Source organism: Prunus persica, chromosome G2 (assembly GCF_000346465.2).
Source record: "Prunus persica cultivar Lovell chromosome G2, Prunus_persica_NCBIv2, whole genome shotgun sequence".
Taxonomy (NCBI): domain Eukaryota; kingdom Viridiplantae; phylum Streptophyta; class Magnoliopsida; order Rosales; family Rosaceae; genus Prunus; species Prunus persica.
Window position 1 is genome coordinate 26,699,502 of NC_034010.1, and position 15,312 is coordinate 26,714,813.

General features: G+C 36.7%; 1 protein-coding gene across 1 annotated transcript; it reads left to right on the forward strand.

Moving 5' to 3' along the window:
• LOC18787600 (probable F-box protein At1g65740) lies at nucleotides 9,971–11,420 on the forward strand. Its single transcript, XM_007219243.2, has one exon. The coding sequence runs from the start codon at nucleotides 9,971–9,973 to the stop codon at nucleotides 11,330–11,332; it is 1,362 nt and encodes a 453-aa protein (XP_007219305.1). The 3' UTR covers nucleotides 11,333–11,420.

Genomic DNA, 15,312 nt, shown 5'->3' on the forward strand with positions numbered 1-15,312 from the left:
TTGCTTATTAACAAAGTCACCTATATTATTTACCAGTCAAAATAAGAGGTTTATGCATTATAAATAGGACACTCCACTCCAAACCTTAAGATCAAAAGTTCAAAACCCTAACAGTGAGAGAAATAAAGAACGAAGGATATGCAGCAGCCAGATATAGAACGAAGGGATATGCAGTCATTAACTAAGTATTTACAGACTCATCGCCAAGTGTGGGATGGCAATTCTATTATGGATAATTATCGCAGAATTATTCGGTAAGTATATCTTAAAATTTTAACCCTTTTTTTTTTTTTTCTTCCTTATAGTTCAAATATATTATGTCAGTGGATCAATCGGGGTTGGGTATGCAAATTTATTGTATTTGTTTTTCTTTCCCTATTAGATACAAATTTACCTTGCTTATTGTACCCATTTTATAGGAATATTATTCATATATTTGTTGAATTGGGGAGGTACTTTGAACGGTGCGATTTGGATCTTGAGCACTTAAGTATCGTTGATAATAAAGTGCAACGTAGTTTTCGAAATTATGTTCCAAGATCTTCCGGGGGAAGATTGTGTAAGCTCCAATGCAAATTTGTTCTTGAAAGAATTCTCGGTAAGGATGATAGAATAAAGGAGTTGAAAAACTTTTATGAGATGGCTCAAATCCAGGGTAAGGAAACAATTTAACTTTTTTTTTCTTCTTTTTTTTTGGTTGGCTGTTTTTCCTTCTATTGCTGTATTTTTAATGGATTAATTATATATTTTTATTTCTAGTGTGACTTTGACGGATTTGTGGCATCATCCCCTACTCATGACATGCAATGAGAGATATTTTTTTCCTCCACAAGCCTTATTTGAACTTATGTGTGTGGGAAACTGGGAGACTGACTATGCAAATTACACGGAGAATCGCATCCCATCTTACGGGAAAAGGAATATCGAAACAACCATTCGAAACTCCAAATATGCCATAGCTTTTGAGTCCGTTTATCATGAAACAGATGGTTATCAAAATAACGCCGTGGGAGAGCTTATTTATTCAAAAAACATAGTGAATCGTATCGGTACAAATTTGGCAAAAACCAATCAAAATTCTTTGGTACGCACATCACACTAATTGCTTTATTTTAAATTTGTTCGAAATACAAATATATTAGATAAAAGTATTTAACTTGTTTTTTTTTTTGGTAGACAATGCATGAAGTGGAACAAGAGCTTACTTCATTGTTCCCTGAACGACTTACAGGGTTATATGGTTTTTTTATTGTTAAGAAAAAGATTAGCATGTCCTTCTTAATGAGCAGCAGAGGTGAGATATCCCACTTCATGTTTTCTTTTTTAAAATTAAAATTATTTATTTAGTTCTCTCTATATTTTTTTCCTTTCTAATTTTGATCCATCATCTAGCTAATCAATTGCGTCTAATTGCAGTTTAATGCAGGGGCAGCAACATAAACAAACAAGAGTATTTGATGTTTAGTATTGGTGCTCATTACAGTTGTATTTCTTCAAACGAGCTGTATGTATTTATGCTAATTAACGGCGGGGTTGTTTTGACAATGCCATAAATATTTACAATTGCTTTATTCTTATAATTGTTAAATTGAGGGATGATGTGCATTGTTGAAAAGAAACTTTCATTTTCCTTTTCCGATATATTATTGGGATTGAATTTGAAAATCGTTTGCAAAAAGACACAACAAATTACAATGATTCTATTGTCAAGAAGAAGAACGCTCCCATTGCAATAAAGTCCATGAGGGAGTGGTAAAATACTGATAATCACAGTAGAAAAAGGGAATCAGATAACATACGCATATGTTATCCAGCACAAGCTTATTATAATATGTTCAAACACCATCGCTTTTGTCCACCATATGTTGTGAAATCAACCAAGGGGGACCTGGTAAGACAATTTATTGAATTAGTCCTGTAAATGTGATCTCCTAATCCTAAGAGTACTCAAGTGTTTTAATTGATTATGGAATAAACCTCAAGCTTCTCGGATAACTACTTGTACAGAGCTTATTAAAGTAAAACACAAGAGTTAACAGAATTCCTAATGCAACATGGATTGAAACAAATCTAGTCTAATGCAAAAAGAATACTTGAATGCTTCTTGATAGGCAAGGCATTCGAGATATTATAAGGTGCTGCAAAGCGAAGAAGAGACTCTCTACAATTAGCATGGCTGAACAAGGTCAACGTTATTGTATAAAAGCTTAGTAAAGCATTATTGGTTTGAGCAGCTGCAATTATATTTCTTATCTTGTACTTAAAGCTCACATGGAGAATTGCTATTATTTCTTCAATATTTAGCTTTTACTTAATCATTCACTTATGTGTAAGGAAGCGCATACGTACTTATTCAACTTTTATGGCATCGTGGGTATCGATTAGAAACCAATTCAACCAAATTTCCAGGGGCGCACAAAATCATTAGCAATATATATAGCAAACACCGCTCAGTATTAGTGACATGTTCAATAACAACGACCTTGGCAATACGAAAATAATCAACTCTAGAAACTTGCAGCCTTAACACTAAGAGAGAATTAAAGAAAGCTAAATCTTTGACTTGAAATCTTAGGCAAAACAGATTCTACTACAAGTCTCAAGATTGGCAAAAGTATAAACATTTCTACAATGTAAAGGTAATCCTCCAGTTCTAATTCTAAAGAAACATATTCAATTTTTGTTAATGTCAATATCATTATACACTTTGGTTTATTGTCAATTGTCAATATCATTGTTTGCCAAATTCTGCTACATATTTCTCTCATATTGAAGATACACAGGTGCCAAGGGGGAAAAAATATCTATATGTAGATTATTGGGGATACCAAAATTCTGATACCAAAATTGACTCTAGCGCTAATTGTTGATTTCTTTTTTTGCATGCATGACAACTCTTGATCCTATTTATGCGGATCTAGATGTCTGTTTGTTATTATTGTGCGGATACTATTGTAAAGGATAAAAGCAGGGAGAGGTAGTAGAAAATACATAATGTATGCACGATAATAACGTCCAAGTATCCACATAGAAGAATATATATATATATACATTAATTTTTGCGATTCTTAAATTAAATGGGCATTTTCAGTATATTATGTAACAAGTGGTGTCACACAATGCTAATTGTACTATGCATGCAGTGAAAGGAATAACATCAAACCTAATAATAGTTTAATGTCAAGGTATATTAGTCTCCTTTTCATTTGAGGCAATTTGTGAGGCCCGCGAAGGCGATGTGTTACTCACCGTAATATATATATATATATATATATATATAGTAATTCCTAATCAACTTGAATTTCTTATAATTAAAACTGGAAACCTGTTATAAAACTGGAGAATTTGGAGAGGAAATTGAGAGAGAGAGAGAAAGTAGAGAAACTGAGTTTCTTATTCTCATTTCTATGTGTATTGAACAATGAAGGGATGAACCCTTTTATCGGCAAAGCCTAGGGAACATGTGGGCTCCACAACTAATTATTTACAACACTCCCCCTTGGAGACCACAAATGATATGGAATATGCCTCGTTAAAAACCTTGCCAGTAAAAACCCAGTGGGACAAAAACTGGTCAAAGGTAAAAAGAGTACATAATCATGTGTAACATAAAATTCTGTGTATATTGACGCGCGTGCGACACTGCCTCGTTAAAACCTTGCCAGGAAAAACCCAGTGGGATAAAAACCTGGACGAAGGAAAAAGAGTACAATGTGTAAAGGTCTTTCTTGACAGCACGCTCCCCCTGATGCTTGGCAAAATATCTTTAAGCCATTATGTTGATCATCTTTCTGAATATCATAGTTGACACTGCTTCTGTGAGTCAATCTTGAGCGACACTGCCTCGTTAAAACCTTACCAGGAAAAACCCAGTGGGATAAAAACCTGGATGAAAGAAAAAGAGTACAGTGTATGGAGGTCTTTATCAAAACCATGCTCCCCCTGATGAATATCTCCCCCTGGAAAATGGAGGACTAGCTTTTGTCCAGTAAGCGACCATAAAAATTTTCATAGTATACTCTAAACCCCCTGAGCGACACTGCCTCGTTAAAACCTTACCGGGAAAAACCCAATGGGATAAAAACCTGGATGAAGGAAAAAGAGTACAGTGTGGAGCTAAGCTCTATCTGGTTTAGTATACTTCCGAAAAACATTTAAGGACCAACGGATAATCCTCATAAAAATGCTTCAATACTTTCTTAGTATAAGCAATAATCTCGTTGGCACAATGCTCGATCCTTAAGTCGAGACATATATTTCGTGAATTCTGCAGAATCTTTAATGTGTTGCAATCACATCAATGTACTCACTGAGGTAATTTATGCATATTAATATTGAGTACAAATTTTGTGCTTCAAGCACATGTCCTTTAGGGACTTGCTTTATGCAATGATAATCATCTCAACGGATTTTGTCTAAAAGGGATTAATTTTTATGACACATTATATAGCTTTATCCCAGCTATTCATATATCTTTAGGGAATCGCTTCTGGCGATATGCTCTGTGCATTTAATAACCCTTAAAGATAATATGTTGGTCTCCATAATTGTGTAATAAGGGGGGGCACAATTGAATCTGTAAATATGGAGAAAACCCAACATTCTTTGTTTCTGCCAGAAACAGTGTGTCATACAAAATAGGGATATTCCCTTGTATTCCGAACACCCAAGTATAAATTCAGTATTAACAAATTTTGGGGTTCGTACTGTGGGTTTGTTCTTTCACGTTCATTCTCATCTATAATGGAATTACCTCTTTCCATTTTGGCCAATGATATTGTCGACATTTAATAATTGAACGTGGTTCCAATCAACACAAGCCCATTGATGATTTGAGTAGCTATTCCAAAACCAAAAATTGTCATTCATCAATTCATGATCACACCATTCTCATGTGCATGCGCATGCATCAATTATAAGCATTTCTTTGCTTTTGGGTACCCAAGCCACTTCAGGGGGCTTTTATTATGTGAGAATGTGGATTATAACCTCCAATGGAGCGTTATTTTACAGTAGGGCGTGAATAATCTCTATTTAGAGAGTTGGAACATTTAGAACCCATATATCTGTCATGCTGCAGGCATGCCACAGATTAATACATACATGTCAATTAATTTCTGGGACTTTAACCCATTTAATGGGACTTTAACCCATATAATTTGCTACGCATTAGGCGTGCATAATATCAACATTGACATGTCAAAGGATTGTCCATTTGGGACTTCAATCCACATCATTTGCTACGCAACAGGCGTGCATCATATTGATCACTGCTATACCCATGTTATGTTCTTATGGGACTTTTAATCTGTGCAGTGTATTATCAATGTATCCAACTTGCAATCTGTAAAATTTGCATTGATAATTCATGGATACATAGAAGTCATTCTTTTGGAACGGACTTATCTCCCCATTTGGTTACCTTTCAAGATAAAATATCAAATAGGTATATAAGCATAAAATAACACAAGTATTGCTTACATCCTTAGGTGGGAGAAACTTTTCTCAAGTATCATTCAAGCTCATATCAGCCCAGTAAATATAATGTAGCGCTTGATGGTCTTGTTATATCCTGCAAGAGCAAAAATCACAATTCTTTTCTCTGTCAAAAACAAATAACTCTCAGAGTTAGGATCACTGCATGGATTCATTCTTCAGATGTTCATTCTAAAGAAATAAAATCTCTTATGAACAGAGAGTTATAAAAAGAAAGAAAAGATACAAAGATTGTGATATTGATTGCAAGGTAAGGTAAGCAATCAAGGAAGGAAGCTGGTGGAAGCAGACAATAAGCTCTCATATCCCCTAGTTTAGAAGGACCTCAGGAGATTAGAGCATAAGGCCGCCTCTACAATTCCCTGATCTTGCAGAAACATGATCAGGGATAGTCTTGCTTCCTGAATGGATGATCAGAGATAGTCTTGCTTCTCGGGCACATTAAGTGCTCACTGATAAGAAAAACAAGTAAATATCGCATAACTAGATATGGAGTAAACTGGATGTCTTCTGCAAAGAAAATTTCATTAGTAACACATTTATACACAAATATAATGAATAGGTAGAACCGGTGAATTTCAAATTAACCATAGAAAAATTGCGAGATTCCCGGGATGCTTTTGAAAAAGTAGCTCCGTGAAATCCGTAAAGCAAGATCGGCTTTGAAAATAATGCTTGAAAACGCCGAAAGTGCCGACAGGCATTATTAGAGGCCACGTGAAGTTTTGGACTCTAGGAAAGAAAAGGAGAAATATGGGGATCCGAGAAGATATTGGGATCCTGAAAAACAGTAGCCATATTTCCTCTTATAGATATTGCCTTTGCAAACCTTGATTGGAGCAACTGCGTTTCAACCTTAACTTCCTTCATTTTCTGAAACTTTAGTTTTCCTGAGCCTTTCTTCGAAACCTTCTTTAAAATGGCTTCCTCTTCTTCCTGCCCAAATTATTTCAATTTAAATGATGCTCCCACAACAACCAGTGACGCCGAAGTTTGGCGTCCATCCTTTGTATCCAAAAATCGTCATCTCACAGTTAATGATTCTGTGATGATGAATGATGCTACTGCTGTCACAGTAGCTAGGAATTTCATTACTCCAATGGATGAAATGTTGTTGACAGGGAGATCAGAGGAAGAGGCTATTAATGACTCAATGGCTTTCAGCATTCAGAGTGCTGTTTCTGTTTCTAACATGGCAGATCGTTTGCGTGCCAGAGCAAACGAGGTTGAGAGGTTAGCTACTGAAAATTCGTCTCTCCAAAGAATGCTTCATGAGTCTCAACAGGAGGTTGAGAAACTTAAAGGAGAGAATAATGCCTTGTTGAAACTGGTGAGTTCATACTCTGTTGATACACTGAGAAGGCTAGACATGCTGCAGGTCTCCAATGAAAGAATTTTGGGAGACCACGAGAAGCTCATGGCTAAGCTTAAGAGGCGCCGTACTCATCCTTCAGAGGCTTCCAGAACATAATGTAATTGTATAGATTTTACAGGGCCTGCACCTTCATTGCAGGTGGAAAAATCTATCTGTTGTATGTTCCTGTAATAATAATTGCGCACATTCTTAAACTTGCACTTGTGGTTTTTACGTCTTTTTAAAATGACGGTTTTGAACCTTGTGCCTTATAGGTTCAAATAACCACATCGATTCTCCAAATTTCATATTTCAACGCATGGTAGCCTGGAACTTGTGGCCTGGGCGCAAACTCAGAATTTATTTGCCCTTTTCAAATGGACATGTTTACAACTTTCTGTACATATTTCGGGACTTGAAGTCCTTACATAATTGTCCATATTTTGAGGAACTTCTGGCATCTCATTTAATTGCTCATCCATGAGTTTAAGGAACTGCAGGTTCCCTTTTGTATATAGTGACGGTTCACCCAAAATGGTTAATATTTATGCATACGTCACTATTCATGTGAATAGTATTATTCATATCCAGTACTATTCATGTGTACAGTACATCTGTCAGTACAGTTATCATCCATGTGTATGGCACTATTAACCAATACGGTACTGTTTCATCATTAAGGAACCCAGGTCCTTATTCACATGTCAGGGATCAAGGACTCTTAAGTCCGATCACATGTCTATAAATATAGTACAGGAGAGACTGTCAGCTCTCATATTAATATCATCATCAAGGATCTTCAAGTCCTGATGTAATTGTATGACGAGGATCAAGGAACTTCTTGTTCTGATCTGTATACTGTAAAAACTCATCATACAGCACAATTAATCCATAAAATAAATTACTGATAAGTAAATTACTGGTATGGACGATAAACCCACACCATACTTTAAATAAATATTGCCTTACATATACTTACAGCATCAATAATTGATATACATCCATAATCCACCTATATAAATGTATATATATTATTTTTATTTGGACTTAAACAGAAACAGGCATTTTCTATAGCTGTAAGTATAATTGTACCTGCCTACGCTGAAGATTCCTTTCATTGTTGCAGGATGGTGGGCATTCAGTTTAAATAAAGCTAACACACACATTTCAAATATTAATTGAATTTCAAATTAGCAGTTTACTTACATGCCCATCCATGACGTAAAAAGCAGAGACGAGTGATTGTCTTTTGACAATGACATGATATCACAGTAGTGGGGATAACGCTATGATATTGGCCGATCGGCTTTGCTGTATCCCTGCACACCTTTAATAATGATATAATATTAAAATAATATGATTATGTACCTGCACTATAGACCTGCATCTTAATATTCAATTTAAATAATAAAGAATAATAATGAAATAATTGAAAAGATGAGAGGAAGCTTATCCTTTCGGTGGGTTTGCTTGACTGAGCTCATTGGCTCCACCTCCCACCTCCATTATTGGCTTTTAAGAATAATAATGAAATAATTGAAAAGATGAAAGGAAGCTTATCCTTTCTGTCTGTTCTCTTCTGACCAATTTTGCAATCAAAGTCCAAGCAAAGCGACACATTCCCCTCTGCCTTTTATTTTGCTTGGTCTTTTGGCGTGGCCTCCATGTGAGATTGCAAGCAATAGTAATAATATTAATAATTATCATAATTTAGTGGTTCACGCATGCGCACTTAAAACTTTTTCTTTAAGCAAGTGCGCTGGGTGGGAAGCTGTCGCCCGAACAATGAGTTACGCTGCTGCTCTGGCACCTCCACTCTGTGCCTTACTATTCTCCCAAAATACGCACCTCCATTATTCTTCTCTTTCTCTGCCAGTTAAATTTGCTTTCCCACCTTTTTTTTTTTTTTTTTTTTTTCGTCTTCTTCTTTGGCCACAAATGGGTAGTCCTTGAAACCCATGGACTCTCTCGGGAGGTTCATCCGGATTGACTGGTGCATGCTCGAATGGACCGTGGTCCGATCCAGGTGCAGTCCAAGTGGGTCGGATTCTACCTTCGGAGTGGAGACCCATGTGCTTCCCACTTGGTCTCCATGCTCAGAGACCACGACTTTGTGGCCTTCTCGCCAGGGCTCAAGTGCTGCAACTAGGCCGCCAGCGCAGTGGGTTGAGAGCGAGGTGCATGGTGGAGTTGTGGACGAGGGTTTGGCACTGAAAAACCCTCGGCTTTTGCAGCAAGTTCAGGAGCTTGTGACGGGCATGGAAGCCTGCTAAGTACATGGGGTTTCCCCGTCGCCATGGAGCTGAGGCGGCGAGGATGGTGGACCCGCGGCTGACCTGCGGCTGAGCGGACCTCGCGCCTGAGATCGTCGTCTAGGGGATCCATGAACGATTTCGTTGTGCTCCGCGAGCACTGGTTTTGGAGCAGAGGAACGACCTCCTCTACGTCGCCACATCTTGCTCCCGTGGATCTGCTGCAGCAAGATGGACAGGTCGAGGGAGAACTCGTGGAAGCATGCCAATAATCTTAATATTGAAAATGAAATTGGTTTGTGGGTTGTGGGGATGTAGAAGCAGGAATCGCTTCCTGAGATTGCTAATCCATAGCTTCGCATCTCTCTCTGTTTTTCACTGTTTCTTTCTTTGGAATTGGAAGGCTTACAACAAAGCGTTTTTCTGACTGGGTTTCATCATAAAACTCAGCTGGTATTGTTTGAACGAAATCGTGCTGATAACGTGTTATAAAACTGGAGAATTTGGAGAGGAAATTGAGAGAGAGAGAGAAAGTAGAGAAACTGAGTTTCTTATTCTCATTTCTATGTGTATTGAACAATGAAGGGATGAACCCTTTTATCGGCAAAGCCTAGGGAACATGTGGGCTCCACAACTAATTATTTACAACAAAATCGATTTAAACTTTCCTCTTTTTTTTCCTTCTGATAAATCTTTCTACACTATAATTACTCCGTTTGTCATAATATATCAAGATAATTATCTACTTAGGAAAATATTTTCTTTTATTATTTATCTTCCAAAATAGATTAGGGTTTTGACCCTATAAAACTAAAACTATATGCAAACAGATTGTGAGTTTAAGAAATTTGAAGTCAAGCAGATCAACATGGGTGATGGTGGTGCTAATGTTAGAGATATAATAGTGAGCGGTTGTGGTTCTGATTTTGATCCAGAATGGGCAAGCCTTCCTCTGCTCGTTGTGTTTTTGGTGCTTGATAAGTTGATGGAACTCATCGACCATGTGCGATTTGCTGCCGTTTGCAAAGAATGGTCTTGTCTTGCGAAAGACTACAATCGTTCAACTCAGCGCTGGTCTCCCATGCTGCTGATCCCAACCCAATTGGCAAAGTCTAATCAAACACTAGTCTATAGTGATTGTGAAGGAAAAATCTACAAGAATATTCAGGGTATTGAATTCCCAGAACCAATGCCTAAAACCAAATTTACACATATATATAACCCTATGTATAATAGGCACTGCTGTTCCCCTGGATATGGTTGGTTGGCCATTGTAGATTGGTATTATCATTATAATGGAGGCCGTTATGGATACCACCAAGTCATTATAACTCTCTCGAACCCTTTCAGCAGTAGCAAAGCAGTGCCGCCGTCCAACATCAGTCTCCCTCCCTTGGAATCAGAAGATATCCTATTCGCCCTGTCCTCCGGGAGGCAAGTCGAGACCCGCACAAAGGTTATGTTGTCCGCTGATCCAGCTTTGAATCCGGACAGTTATGCGGTTATAGCATTCTTCCCTGGTGACTTCCATATTTTTTACACGGGAGCAAGATTCACTGAAGAAGGACGAAGTATTTGGCGCAACCATCGAAATGCATTATTTCAGTTTTATGACGCTATTTTTTACAAAGGCCTCGTCTATGCAGCTGATCACCTTCGTGGGTTGATTCACTCGTTCGACCTTAATTTGTTAGAGGAGGAATTTGACTGCTCACGCACACGTTTTCCAGCACAACCTTATTATAATATGTTCAAACGCCATCCCTTTTGTCCACCATATGTTGTGAAATCAACCAAAGGGGACCTGTTACATGTTGTAAGATTTTGTGAATTGAAGAAAGAAGATGGCTCGTCCTCGTCCTCGTCCCGCGGGGAGTACATCACCACGCACTTTATGGTTTTCAAGGTACCACCATTCAACGATGAAGAATGCGAATGGTATGAAATTGGGGAGTATGTTGAGCTCGAAAGCCTTGGAGATGAGGCTCTCTTCGTTGGGGACAATTACTCTGTATCAGTTTTGGCTTCCAAGTTTCGTGGGTGTCAACCAAACTGCATATACTTTACAGATGATTCCATCAATTTTCGACAAAATGCGTACATAGCATGTGACATGGGCATCTTCAACTTAGAGGATAGAACCATTGCCCAACATTGCCCTCCAAGTTGTTGGGAAAAGGGCATGCCAACACCATTTTGGATTACGCCACCCTTTAGTGGACTCTACTAAATTAGCTCTAGTTCATCTTAATAATTAATCTCAGTAGTCAAGCCATGTATACATTGACTTGTTTATTAATAATTTTTTGTTGAACCCATTACTGGTTTGAGCAGCTGCAATTATATTTCTTATCTTGTACTTGAGGCTCACATGGAGAATTGCTATTATTTCTTCAGTCTTTAGCTTTTACTATATCAAATCTATGGGGTCGTAATTGAAGCACAATTTCTATATCTAACTCAACATAAAGGAACCAAGTATTTAGGCATCAACGGTCCGATTAGATTCATCACGCCTGTTGCATTCAAAGATATATACGAGTAGATAGGAACTTGGCGAAGAAGAATTCATCACTATAAGTGCTAGTCTATATCATAAGCTTTGAGAGTGGAATATTCAAGTGCTTGGGCAACTAAGATGCATATTCTCACTCCCATCATCATCATAACAGTATAGGCGTCCTAAAAAAGGTGAAACGAAATACAAGTTAGTATACCTCCCAGATGGCTAAAACTATACGAGGCTGGCTTCTCTCTAACATTCATCATGGGCCCTTGGAGGCGGCTGCAAAATTAGCATACACACCTAATACGAAACTCGTTGTTATATATTATTCATTAGTCATTAAATGCTATCTTTAGCAATTTCTTAATCAGCAAACATTAACTAATCCTTGATACTATGGTTAAATCTCACATTGCCTCTGAAAGTTAAAGTAACCCACATTGCCCCTTTGACCGATGTTTTATGTTTCACTTTGCCATCCACCGTCAACTCCATCCAAAAGCCTGTTAAAATTGCTAACATTGCATGGGTATTTTTGTAATTCTATACATGTGGCCAATTTACCCACCAATATGACTAGGTGATGTGGCAAAGTGGAGCCTACCTTCAACATATGAGTAAATTTTGCTCTCACAAGTAAGCAAATATTTAGAAGGCGAAGCAATGTCCAGTTAGAGTTCTCGTTATAAGGGAATCACCGCAGTCAATGCAAATTAATGTCTCATCTCCAGCAATCTTACCGTTACCAAATAAGGCTTTTCCAGCGGCTCCATTGTCTACACCTCATAATCAACCAAAGGTTTCCTTTCTTAATTTATCTTTAGGTTAACTTTGTATATTAACTCTGATTGATTTTATATTCAATCACACATCTGCTTACTCTAATTAGCATCATCAACTTTGTATATAAACTTTGTACTACTCATTATATTATTCATTAAGTGAATACAAAAACATCATTTCCAATATTATTATCTACACTCGTAACATAAATCATGCTTGCAATAGTATGGATATAACACTCTCATGCGTATATGCCAAATAAAATTCATATTTATCTCAATCTTTTCTTTTTCAGTAATAACTTCGAAAACCATTTGCACGAATTCTGATGTATTTTGTTCAGCAACATACTCATTCACGCATATAACTTGACAACTTTAAACAAATCGTACAACTATAAATTACTCATAAGTGCGTTTGTTACACGTGTGTAAGATAGAAAAGAAACTGCAGTATTTTTTTAATTAAAATTAACACAAAATAAGCAATTAGAAAATGACCAGTAGGTAGTGAAGGGTTTTTCTCTCCAAATAGGTTTTCTAAGAGTTTTTAAATAAAATGTCATGTTAAAAGGGGCTTATTTGTGGAAATCCCTTTTTATTTTTTATCTAAACCCTCCGCTTCAGAAAACTTACCATATCGACATGATGCATGAGTCATGTACAGTCCTAATGCTTTTTCGAATTATTTATGTTCTGTGAATTAAAATAATTAATTATTTTGCAATTGGATTGATTCAGGCCTTGGTTCTCTCCCATGATTTTGTGGGCAGAGTAAGGCCTAGTGTTTGCCTTGGCTTGCCCCTCACAAGTACTTATATATTATAGCAGTGGATCAATCGGAGTTGGGTATGCAAATTTATTGTATTTGTTTTTCTTCCCCTCTTATATACAAATTTATCTTCTTTATACATATTTCTAACATTGTTAACATGTACCCCTTTTATAGGAATATTATTCATATATTTGTTGAATTGGGGTGGTACTTTGAATAGTACAATTCGGATCTTGAGCACTTAAGTATTAATGATAATGAAGTGTAGCGTAGTTTTCGAAATTATGTTCAAAAAAGTCCCGGGAGAAGATTGTGTAAGCTCCAATGCAAATTTGTGCTTGAAAGAATCCTTGTTAAGGATGATAGATGAAATGAGTTGAAATACTTTTTGTAGACAATGCATGAAGTGGAACAAGCGCTTACTTCATTATTCCCTAAACGACTTACAGAGTTATATCATTTCTTTATTGTTAAAAAAAAAAGATTAGCATGTCCTTCTTAATGAGTAGAGGTCAGCTATCCCACTTTTTTTTTTAATTAAAATTATTTCTTTTGTTCTCTTTCTATTTTTTCCTTTCTAATTTTGATCCAACATATAGATTTTTTTGTTGTTGTTATTGTTTGAAACATTATCTTGATGATGATCAATTGCATCTAATTGTAGCTTAACGTGGGTCAGCAACATAAACAAAGAAAGAGTATTTGATGTTTAGTATTTGTGCTCATTATAGTCATATTTCTTCAAATGAGGGTGAAGCCTTAGAGCTTACGTTAGAAGAGCAAAAAGTCCAAGGCTAGTGTGAGCTGAGGGGGGACAACGTAAGTGATCGAACGTGTGTATTTCCTCAAATTAAAGTTTCATTTATATGTATAAGCCTTTCCCAAAAATATCAAAAACAATATCCCATTTACTTAAGGAAACAATATCCTAGCACGTTACAAAATGAGAGCATTTTTACTCACCACTTTAACCCAAGGTATACCTCAATACTTGACACGTGTCCATAAGTGTAACTATAGTTATATAAATCAAAGTAAAAAAGTTAACCATGGTTATGCCCATGGACACATGTCAAGTATTAAGAAGGGTGGTTAGCATACACCTTGAGTTAAAGTGGTGAGCAAAAATATTGCCTTACAAAAGTTAGCATTTTTGCTCACCACTTTAACCCAAGGTGTATGCTTACCACCCTTCTCAACAATTGACACGTGTCCATAAGTGTAACCATATATTTCTCCTTAGAACGTGACATCATCACTCAGGTAGCAGGGCAAGAAAAATAAATTATTTCTCTTCACTAAAGAATGGCAATTGTGCAAAGGACCCACTAATGTAGTATTTTGGAGTATTTATTCCCTCAGGTAAGGTCCTGGGTTCAAATCCTACTATCCGTGTGTGTGCGAGTTTAGTATACTATCGCCTCTCTCAATAAGAAAAGTCCTCAAAAAAAAAAAAATGGTGGCAATTGCACTCTCTCCAAATCACCTATTCCACAGTTAAATAATTAATAAAAGACAAAAAAAAATGAAAATAGTTTAATAATCAGGACACATGAACTTGGCAAAAGAAAAAACTCCAGTAGCACCAACTAGGCACCAAAGGAAAAAGATCACTCACATCACAATCTTGGCAAACTGTTTTAGGCTGAAAGAACCAACTCCACTGAAAATCTTTAAAAGGCTTCACATTTCAACAAATTGCAACTCATCAGACATAGAGCTTAATTGATTTCTTGGATAACGAGATAATTAATACAAGGTGGATTGGTTTACATATCCCACTGGATCTTCATATTGTTGTCTTCCAGGCGGTGTTAATGACGATGGTTCTGGTATCTCTCTCTGTATAAATTTGATCGGGGTCTTCCATCTTCTTGCTCCTATACATCTAATCAAAGCCAGAAAAAAGAATATAAATCAGATATATCAACCTGAATTTATATATTTTCGATCACGGTATTGAATTTTATAGGGATAACCACCAAAAAGAACTCTTGATACTATTTATGCGGATCTATTTGGTTGGAGATGAGGCTGTATGTCTTTTTCTCATCTACCTAAATTCAATAATAAAAATCATCCATTCATCATCATCTTGTATAATTATTTATATGGCAATATGCCATGCCATGCCATCAAAAACTCAA

Coding starts and splice junctions, on each gene's coding strand:
- LOC18787600 (XM_007219243.2), top strand. CDS start 9,971: ATGGGTGATGGTGGTGCTAATGTTAGAGATATAATAGTGAGCGGTTGT.